The 11,405-nt window shown below is 39.1% G+C and overlaps 1 protein-coding gene across 1 annotated transcript in view; it reads left to right on the forward strand.

The window, feature by feature from the left end:
* The window catches only part of LOC107737007 (pro-interleukin-16-like), a 61,243-nt gene that overhangs the window by 43,301 nt on the left and 6,537 nt on the right, over positions 1–11,405 (forward strand). The window contains exons 17-25 of the mRNA XM_016548404.1: positions 1,373–1,881; positions 3,093–3,149; positions 3,444–3,540; positions 3,981–4,946; positions 5,480–5,988; positions 7,200–7,256; positions 7,551–7,647; positions 8,082–9,321; positions 10,643–10,829. Of these exons, the coding sequence (XP_016403890.1) occupies positions 1,373–1,881; positions 3,093–3,149; positions 3,444–3,540; positions 3,981–4,946; positions 5,480–5,988; positions 7,200–7,256; positions 7,551–7,647; positions 8,082–9,321; positions 10,643–10,829 (3,719 nt within the window). The remainder of the gene's footprint in view (positions 1–1,372; positions 1,882–3,092; positions 3,150–3,443; positions 3,541–3,980; positions 4,947–5,479; positions 5,989–7,199; positions 7,257–7,550; positions 7,648–8,081; positions 9,322–10,642; positions 10,830–11,405) is intronic.

The raw sequence follows: 11,405 nt of genomic DNA on the forward strand, positions 1-11,405 counted from the left end.
ATGTTTTATGACTCTCAAAGCCGTGATTCCCATTCACTTCCATTATAAGACTGACAGACTGCAACGGTTTGAGTTAAAAATCTTCGTTTGTGTTCTACTGAAAAAACAAAGTCACCCACATCTTGGATGCCCTGGGGGTAAGCAGATAAACATCAAATTTTCATTTTTGGGTGAACTATCCCTTTTATATTATGAGGAGCACAATTGCATCCAAATGGTAATGCAACGTAGAGGTGGTTGTGTTTGGATTCAGGCAGATTTACTGGGGAAAAAAATGCTGTTTGTGTGCTGCTTATGTACATGTGTGAAACAGGCCAAGTTGAACACTGTTTTAGTTGTAATGTTATTCTTTACTTACAAGCGGGAACCCAAGGCCCATGACTTGGACTAAAGGTTTTTGCACACTGGGTCTGAAATTCTCGTCCAAAATTTTCGCACGTTATAAAATAAATACAACCTCATATTGTGTCAATCACGTTTACACACTGCCTCCGAAACTTTCGTCTGTCGTAAAAAAAAAAAAAAAAATTCGGACCAGGTTCAATTTTCTGCATTTTTGCATCCTTAGGAAGCATTTTGATAGGAGAGGATGACGAATACAAAAAATGCATACAGAATTTTTGGACTAAGTGTGCAAGGATCTTAAAAAGGAAAAAATATTATGCCCACCTGAGACATGGTTCAAATCATGTCCAACATGATTTACAGTTCCTACAGGCATGGAAAACTTGGAAATGAATGGATTTTTTTTAATTTTCAGATTTCCAGACCTAAAAAAAAATGTTATAATGAATAATATACATTGTATTATATAATGAAAATATTACATATTGTATATATATATATATATATATATATAATTAAATAATAATAATAATCATTTAATATGATTCAAAGATTACAGCAATAACTATATAAATAAAATTATTTGAAATATGCTATTAATAATTAATAATAATATTTATAATTTAATATAATTTAAGTATATATAAAATATTATACTATTCTGTTAGATATTGTATTTTGTACTGTATAGAGTACAAACAATTGTGCAAACCAGAGAAAAATATCAATTTGTTTGTATCATAATAATAATTTAAATCCATTATTTAAAAAGATTGGTATCAAATGGAAACCTGAATAAATTAAAATTATTTTTATTTCAATTAATTTATTAATCATGAACTCATGTAGATGTCATGGAAATTCATAGGTCAAAAGTGTGGGAACCCTGGACTTGCATCAAAGGCTCAGATGAGCCATGTCTGCTTAGTGTCTTGTTTCCTGTTTGTACAAAATGAACTTGTCCATGATTATTTATCCTGTGAAGAAGATCAGTAGTTGGTTTAGACATGTCTGTATCTCATCTCAGGTCTGAGGAGATCCGATGCCTGTTCTCACAGCAGACAGAAGTGTATCCGCTGTCTGGACCGGAGCACGAGTCAGCTGACCTGTAGACGAGCACAGAAACCCATGATGCGATCGTGCAGTGAGGGAGCCTACAGCCAGCGCTGTATACCGGCCAGCACCACCACTCAATCCTTCCTCGAACCCCAGCACGTCACCAGAGTACAGAGCATGGACGTCTCTTTAACAACCAACAGTGAAACTTCACTTAATAACACACTGTCTCCAGCCTCGTTCGCAGACGACGACTATAAGATTCCCTATACATGTCCAATGAATTTCACTGGACAACAAACATTAGATGTGCATGCAGGTGTGGTGAGGAGCTCAATGCAAGGAGCAACAAACCAGGCACGGAGGTACTGCAGACGACAGGATGTCAGCAGTCAGGAAGCGCTCACTGATTCGGGCGGCTCTAGTCGAGGTTCACCAGTGAAAGAGGAAGATCTGCTGCCTTCTCAAAGCAACTGCCAGGTAGGGCTAGTCACATTTGTGAAATGCACTATTTTTTATTAAAGAAAGAATATTCAGGGGTTGTTTTGACTCAATTAAAATGATTTGTTCTTTGTTTTCTTTTCCTTGTGTAGGTTTGCCCAGCAATACATATGTCAGTGAGGTTATGCACAATAAATTAATTATATACAGGTTTAAATCTACTTTAAACTACTGCTTTTTTTGCTCTCTGTCAAAGAGACTGTTTACAAGTAGGCGGTTTTCACTGTAAGACTGATGCATTGCCCATAAATGGTAGTTGAGTAAGTCAAGACATGATTGGCTTAACTGCAACCCTTGCCTTATTGGCAACTTTTTCACAGGTTTTGCATGAGAAAATCTTGCACCATCAAAGAGCACGTGAGCAGCTGTCATAATTCTCAATGAGAAAAGGGGCATTCATTTTTTTTCCTTAGATTTTTTGAATGGATTTTTGAATGCATCTGACTGGACAGCAAATATAAAAGTATATATAAACATAACACATTGTGTGCAAATAGTTTTTTTATTTTATGCAATTTCCGATAAAATGAGGAAATTGTTCAACAGGATGACAGTCCTCATCATGATCTGTGAAAAACTGAAATGTGTCAAATTTAACAATGTGAAAACTAAACATATTGCCATTATCTATTTTCAAATCTAGAAATATAAAACAAAATAATTTAAGTAACTCCATTACTTGAATATTTTGTCAATTATTGTGATTAGATGGAGTGACTCACATACAGTATTTCTAATCTGGCCATCTCTTGCTTTAATGATTGGCTAATCAGGACCCCAACAGGAAGTGAATGAGACATTTTTATGTTTTTTAAAGGTGCACTCAGTCATCAGTCTCGCACAATGCATTATTTGATTAATTTAGTTTAATTTCATTTAAAAGTGCACCATAACAGGTGTCAACCAAATAAAACTAAGCAGTATTCAGTTGGTCAGACTACAGTGAATATATGCACACCATCTTTCAGTAAGTTGATTAAACCGGTGATAAAAACTTGAAAAATGGGGACAAATCTAAAACATTCACTTTTATACATTTTACAAATGCATTTCCTTTATGCTAATTTCTATTTCCTTTACAAATAATTTTTTTTTTTACCTAAATAGGCATTGATTTTACAGTGACTATAATTATTTAAAAACTTTTATTGCCTTACACAATCTTTTATTGTCTCTCCACATGCATCTAGTTTTTCTGCAGTCTATACAGGGCTTTGAGAAAGATCTCAAGGCTTCTGTTTAAGAATGTACGTAGAAATTTATGCTACTTCTTTCTGGACGTGTTCATGTCAGTGTTTGATGAAAATTTTGAATCTGTGTGCACTTTATACAAACATTTATTTGCACAATAGTGCATCTTTTTGTCATATGTGTGATTCAGGTATTGAAATGCTTGAGTGTTTGGCATGCGGCATGGCTCTAGTGTGTGTTTCTGTGTGCAACAGTGATGCATGACGAAATGATGCCGAATGCATTTCTACACCTTTTCGATTTTTTTGTAAGACTCGAACTCAGCCAACCATTTCCTGTTTTTGTGACAGGAAGTGGTTGAAGGCGCAGAAGTCGGAACTAAAGCATTTGCCTGTATCTCTGAGCCTAAAAGTGACTCAACACACAGAGGGGACAGACAGCACAGAGGTACGTTAACCTGAAATACACCTACTACTGGTTAATATTATTACGTGACGAGATCAAAAAGAGAAACGTATGTCATGTAGGTTGCATAACTTTGATTGACTTTGATACTATTCTGAGCAAGATCAAAACATGTATGCTGAGACTTTTCATTTCCTGATTCAGCTGGTAACAGTAAGTTCCTGTATAGCAAGATTTTTATAAAAGAAAAGCAATGTTTTTTCTTTTCTTTGTAACATTCATATTATAGTAATATTATTATATTATAATATTTTCATATTATATGATATATTCATATCACATTCTATTTTTGAATGAAAATAAAACAATTGTGACAAATATTGGATGTGAGGCAGCATGTGAGTTAGTTCTCACATTGCACTTCTCTATTCGACAGCTCATTAAAAGGAAATTAAAAGGACATGAACACTATTATGTTACAGGTCCAGAGTCCCCATCTAAAGTGTGTAGTCCAAGTAAGCGGGTCGGTCTGAGACGTCAGGCTCATTTGGAGGTCAGTACAGATCAACCACTTGACCCCTGGGTAAAGCTGACCGAAAGCCCAGAGAACCAGTCCTACTGCTACAAAACCATGAGTGACCAAAATGGAGATAGTGAGGTTAATGGCACGGCCTCTGAAACCACAAACACCACCTCAGACTCCAAATCTGAGCAATCTCCCAATGGCAAAAAAGCCCCCCCGGTGGCTCCAAAGCCTGCATGGGCACGTCAGAGCATTAAGAGCATTAAGTCTGGGAAACCGATAACAGAAGCTTTGAAGCATCCAGATAACAGGAGTCAAGATACTGGCAGGACCTTTGGGATTAGTCTGAGGGCCGCTACATCGGGAGCCAATTTGTCAATCAGGCAGAAGATCAGCTCGTTTGAGACTTTCTCTAGTGCCGATGGATCCGAAAGGCCAAGCAGGCGACTGGCCCCAACTGCATCTCTTCCTCCAGTGGAGAAGATGGCTAAAACCTCATCTGCAGACTACAGCAGTGCAGGGAGAACTAAAGTTACCACAAGCAACTTGCACAATAATGATGACTGCCAGTCTACACCAACAATTTCAGCCACCACCCAGCCTCCAGAAGAAGAAAAGCAAGAACCAGCTTCCCTCGGTTCAGATATCATTTCAGAGCCCCATCCTGCAGAGGAAGAAAAACAATCAACTTCTCATGATTCAGAGCCCTGTAAGCCGATCCCTGCTGAGGAACCTGCTCTTGACTCCACAAAAGAGCTTCCACCTGCTACTGAGACTGAGCAAGAACCCTCACCTTCTGAAGAGGATTTGCCCCCTTCAAGCCACGTCCCGAGGAGATCGAGCAGCTCAAAGGAGGGTCCTATAGAAAAAACTGAAGGTGCAGGAACTCATGCGGTGAGCTTGAGGACCCGGAGTCTACCCCTCAGTCCCTCTTCTATATATATAATTAAATAATAATAATAATCATTTAATATGATTCAAAGATTACAGCAATAACTATATAAATAAAATTATTTGAAATATGCTATTAATAATTAATAATAATATTTATAATTTAATATAATTTAAGTATATATAAAATATTATACTATTCTGTTAGATATTGTATTTTGTACTGTATAGAGTACAAACAATTGTGCAAACCAGAGAAAAATATCAATTTGTTTGTATCATAATAATAATTTAAATCCATTATTTAAAAAGATTGGTATCAAATGGAAACCTGAATAAATTAAAATTATTTTTATTTCAATTAATTTATTAATCATGAACTCATGTAGATGTCATGGAAATTCATAGGTCAAAAGTGTGGGAACCCTGGACTTGCATCAAAGGCTCAGATGAGCCATGTCTGCTTAGTGTCTTGTTTCCTGTTTGTACAAAATGAACTTGTCCATGATTATTTATCCTGTGAAGAAGATCAGTAGTTGGTTTAGACATGTCTGTATCTCATCTCAGGTCTGAGGAGATCCGATGCCTGTTCTCACAGCAGACAGAAGTGTATCCGCTGTCTGGACCGGAGCACGAGTCAGCTGACCTGTAGACGAGCACAGAAACCCATGATGCGATCGTGCAGTGAGGGAGCCTACAGCCAGCGCTGTATACCGGCCAGCACCACCACTCAATCCTTCCTCGAACCCCAGCACGTCACCAGAGTACAGAGCATGGACGTCTCTTTAACAACCAACAGTGAAACTTCACTTAATAACACACTGTCTCCAGCCTCGTTCGCAGACGACGACTATAAGATTCCCTATACATGTCCAATGAATTTCACTGGACAACAAACATTAGATGTGCATGCAGGTGTGGTGAGGAGCTCAATGCAAGGAGCAACAAACCAGGCACGGAGGTACTGCAGACGACAGGATGTCAGCAGTCAGGAAGCGCTCACTGATTCGGGCGGCTCTAGTCGAGGTTCACCAGTGAAAGAGGAAGATCTGCTGCCTTCTCAAAGCAACTGCCAGGTAGGGCTAGTCACATTTGTGAAATGCACTATTTTTTATTAAAGAAAGAATATTCAGGGGTTGTTTTGACTCAATTAAAATGATTTGTTCTTTGTTTTCTTTTCCTTGTGTAGGTTTGCCCAGCAATACATATGTCAGTGAGGTTATGCACAATAAATTAATTATATACAGGTTTAAATCTACTTTAAACTACTGCTTTTTTTGCTCTCTGTCAAAGAGACTGTTTACAAGTAGGCGGTTTTCACTGTAAGACTGATGCATTGCCCATAAATGGTAGTTGAGTAAGTCAAGACATGATTGGCTTAACTGCAACCCTTGCCTTATTGGCAACTTTTTCACAGGTTTTGCATGAGAAAATCTTGCACCATCAAAGAGCACGTGAGCAGCTGTCATAATTCTCAATGAGAAAAGGGGCATTCATTTTTTTTCCTTAGATTTTTTGAATGGATTTTTGAATGCATCTGACTGGACAGCAAATATAAAAGTATATATAAACATAACACATTGTGTGCAAATAGTTTTTTTATTTTATGCAATTTCCGATAAAATGAGGAAATTGTTCAACAGGATGACAGTCCTCATCATGATCTGTGAAAAACTGAAATGTGTCAAATTTAACAATGTGAAAACTAAACATATTGCCATTATCTATTTTCAAATCTAGAAATATAAAACAAAATAATTTAAGTAACTCCATTACTTGAATATTTTGTCAATTATTGTGATTAGATGGAGTGACTCACATACAGTATTTCTAATCTGGCCATCTCTTGCTTTAATGATTGGCTAATCAGGACCCCAACAGGAAGTGAATGAGACATTTTTATGTTTTTTAAAGGTGCACTCAGTCATCAGTCTCGCACAATGCATTATTTGATTAATTTAGTTTAATTTCATTTAAAAGTGCACCATAACAGGTGTCAACCAAATAAAACTAAGCAGTATTCAGTTGGTCAGACTACAGTGAATATATGCACACCATCTTTCAGTAAGTTGATTAAACCGGTGATAAAAACTTGAAAAATGGGGACAAATCTAAAACATTCACTTTTATACATTTTACAAATGCATTTCCTTTATGCTAATTTCTATTTCCTTTACAAATAATTTTTTTTTTTACCTAAATAGGCATTGATTTTACAGTGACTATAATTATTTAAAAACTTTTATTGCCTTACACAATCTTTTATTGTCTCTCCACATGCATCTAGTTTTTCTGCAGTCTATACAGGGCTTTGAGAAAGATCTCAAGGCTTCTGTTTAAGAATGTACGTAGAAATTTATGCTACTTCTTTCTGGACGTGTTCATGTCAGTGTTTGATGAAAATTTTGAATCTGTGTGCACTTTATACAAACATTTATTTGCACAATAGTGCATCTTTTTGTCATATGTGTGATTCAGGTATTGAAATGCTTGAGTGTTTGGCATGCGGCATGGCTCTAGTGTGTGTTTCTGTGTGCAACAGTGATGCATGACGAAATGATGCCGAATGCATTTCTACACCTTTTCGATTTTTTTGTAAGACTCGAACTCAGCCAACCATTTCCTGTTTTTGTGACAGGAAGTGGTTGAAGGCGCAGAAGTCGGAACTAAAGCATTTGCCTGTATCTCTGAGCCTAAAAGTGACTCAACACACAGAGGGGACAGACAGCACAGAGGTACGTTAACCTGAAATACACCTACTACTGGTTAATATTATTACGTGACGAGATCAAAAAGAGAAACGTATGTCATGTAGGTTGCATAACTTTGATTGACTTTGATACTATTCTGAGCAAGATCAAAACATGTATGCTGAGACTTTTCATTTCCTGATTCAGCTGGTAACAGTAAGTTCCTGTATAGCAAGATTTTTATAAAAGAAAAGCAATGTTTTTTCTTTTCTTTGTAACATTCATATTATAGTAATATTATTATATTATAATATTTTCATATTATATGATATATTCATATCACATTCTATTTTTGAATGAAAATAAAACAATTGTGACAAATATTGGATGTGAGGCAGCATGTGAGTTAGTTCTCACTTTGCAGTTCTCTGTTCGACAGCTTATTAAAAGGAAATGAACAGGACACTATTATGTTACAGGTCCAGACTCCCCATCTAACGTGTGTAGTCCGAGTAAGCGGGTCGGTCTGAGACGTCAGGCTCGTTTGGAGGTCAGTACAGATCAACCACTTGACCCCTGGGTAAAGCTGACTGAAAGCCCAGAGAACCAGTCCTACTGCTACAAAACCATGAGTGACCAAAATGGAGATAGTGAGGTTAATGGCACGGCCTCTGAAACCACAAACACCACCTCAGACTCCAAATCTGAGCAATCTCCCAATGGCAAAAAAGCCCCCCCGGTGGCTCCAAAGCCTGCATGGGCACGTCAGAGCATTAAGAGCATTAAGTCTGGGAAATCGATAACAGAAGCTTTGAAGCATCCGGAACCGAAGCATAACAGGAGCCACGATACTGGCAGGACCTTTGGGATTAGTCTGAGGGCCGCTTCAACGGGAGCCAATTTGTCAATCAGACAGAAGATCAACTCGTTTGAGACTTTCTCAAGTCCTGATGGAGCCGAAAGGCCAAGCAGGCGACTGGCCCCAGCTGCGTCTCTTCCTCCAGTGGAGAAGACGACTGAAACCTCATCTGCAGACTACAGCAATGCAGGGAGAACTAAAGTTACCACAAGCAACTTGCACAATAATGATGGCTGCCAGTCTACACCAACAATTTCAGCCACCACCCAGCCTCCAGAAGAAGAAAAGCAAGAACCAGCTTCCCTCGGTTCAGATATCATTTCAGAGACCCATCATTCCCCGGCAGAGGAAGAAAATCAATCAACTTCTCATGATTCAGAGCCCTGTAAGTCGATCCCTGTTGAGGAACCTGCTCTTGACTCCACAAAAGAGCTTCCACCTGCTACTGAGACTGAGCAAGAACCCTCACCTTCTGAAGAGGATTTGCCCCCTTCAAGCCACGTCCCGAGGAGATCGAGCAGCTCAAAGGAGGGTCCTATAGAAAAAACTGAAGGTGCAGGAACTCATGCGGTGAGCTTGAGGACCCGGAGTCTACCCCTCAGTCCCTCTTCAGATGCCCCCAACTCAAGCGGCTTGGATGGGGAGAGCCTTGGGATCATCTTGTCCTTCAGCAACCAAGTGTCCAATGCTTTGATGCGATCAATGCAATCCCTGCCGCAGTCCCCTTGCATTCGGTTTGGGAACCCCTGGAGCGCCCCACCAGGATCCCCTCTTCATAACCCAATAGAGGAAGACTCTCCTGGTGAAAAGCTCCCACCTTCAACAGCACTAGAAAACAACGAAAAGGGTTTCTCTGTAAGGTATGCAACTTATCCAAGCATATTATCTCTGAAAACGACGCAGGACTAATGTGCCTTGAAAATGAAATCGTTTGGGGTATAATTACACTCTGTGCAGTGTTGTGTTGGCTGATGGGATAAGATCACTTGCAGGGACTAGAGCCAACAATGTCAGCTTCTTTTATGTTGAGAACTGGCTGCACGATAAAGGCATTGCAGAGGTTTGAATCATTCGCAAATCTGTTTTAAATTAAACAAGAAGCGGAAATGCAGATCTTTTGAGTTAGTCACAAACAACAGACCATTTCATGCTAATGTCTTGCAAGCTCTCAAACTAGTCCTTATCGCTGTTAGAAAAAAAAACACTTTCCTGTCATGCATGTTTGAGCTAAAGTAGTCTACAGATGTGATTAAATTGGCCACAACGTGTGCAAGTGAAATGTAAAATTTGCTTGTAGTTTGAAGAAGTCTAAGGCTGGCCACACACTTAAAGATTTCAAGCCTGATTTTGAGCCCTCTTTGTCCCCCACCCCCCATAGCGATTGTGAGATTTTTTTTGTCCAAAAATCCTTCAATTGTGTGGTGTCATTATGATTATTTTACTGCTCCCAATCACGTCAAAACCCGCACGATCCCAGATCGCAAATATCAAACATGTTTGATAAATTTACAAATCTTGATCAGGGTTGCCTCTGACGTGACACCTTCCAGTGAGAGCAAGCAAGCTTCACCAACTGGATGTTGCATGCTTCTATAGCTGAAACTTGACAGCCACAAACATGCCACGAACGTGGAGTATTGAGAAAGAAGATCACCCATATTCTTTTCATATTCTCCTTTGTTTTTCTTCCCATGAAACACAACTCATGCAAGAAGAACCAGCTGATGACACCGATCGTCCTCCATTTGTTTTTCTTCCCAAGTCACGTTTGATTTCTCAAGTCTCTGTGAGATCTCATCTCACTGTGAAAATGATACTACAACCTGCATGCATGTAGTCTCGCGGTCTGGTCTAATTGTGTAGTGTGTGTGTTTGGAAGATTATAATGTTAAACATCAGTTGGAACTGTCCTTAAAGGGTTAGTTCACCCAAAAATGAAAATTCTGTCATTCATTACTCACCCTCATGTCGTTTCAAACCTGTAAGACCTTCATTCATCTTCAGAACACAAATTAAGATATTTATTTTCAATTAATCTTGAACACCTTGGTTAGCTGGTTCAGGTGGGTTTGAATAGGGTTGGAGCCAAACTCTGCAGGATATGGTAATCTTTCGGAAACAGTGTTGGCCATCTCTGGTCAAAGGCACTTTCAATCAAGCTAACTTATATCTGGTCTACAGCTTGGCTAAACTGAGGGAGCGTACCATCGAGAGAGGGGAGGAGTGCGAGAAGGAAGAATGGAAACCTGAACGACCGCTCACTTCAGCCACAGATGTCTGTGCCCAATCCATGCTCTCAGCCCTTCCGCCACAGGAGATTCAGCAGATGATCCAGGAAGTCAAGGATCTGGATGAAGACACGCTAAGGGTGGGTTTAGCTCTGGCTTGGTAATCATAGAGCCGATACAACAAAGTACACGCTGTTGGATGTTGTCTGGTGTTGATTACTTCCACATCCTGCTCCGCAAACCTGAATATGTATGAGAGGTGTGACAGAGGAACTCTTCAGAACACAAATTAAGATATTTTTAATGAAACACGAGAGCTTTCTGACCCTCTATAGACAGCAACGCAACTGACACATTCAAGGCCCAGAACGGTAGTAAGGACATCATTAAAATAGTTTGTGACATGAGTGGTTCAACCATAATGCTATGAAGCTACGAGAATACTTTTTGTGTGCAAAGAAAACAAACTTTAAGTCTCCACCAGTTTTAAAATCGGCCTAATGTGTCCCAGGCCTAAGTTGTCCAATCCTGCTCCTGGATGGCCACTGTCCTGTTGAGTTTAGCTTCAACCATAATTAAACCCACCTGACAGAGCTAATCAAGGTATTTTGATCTTTTACTAGAAACTTTCATGCAGGTGTGTTGGAAACAGGTTGGAGTTATACTCTGCAGGACGTTGGCCATCCAGGAGCAGGATTGGACACCCCTGCTCTAGA

This window comes from Sinocyclocheilus rhinocerous, unplaced genomic scaffold (assembly GCF_001515625.1).
Source record: "Sinocyclocheilus rhinocerous isolate Xijiao unplaced genomic scaffold, SAMN03320098_v1.1 scaffold433, whole genome shotgun sequence".
In the NCBI taxonomy this organism is placed as follows: domain Eukaryota; kingdom Metazoa; phylum Chordata; class Actinopteri; order Cypriniformes; family Cyprinidae; genus Sinocyclocheilus; species Sinocyclocheilus rhinocerous.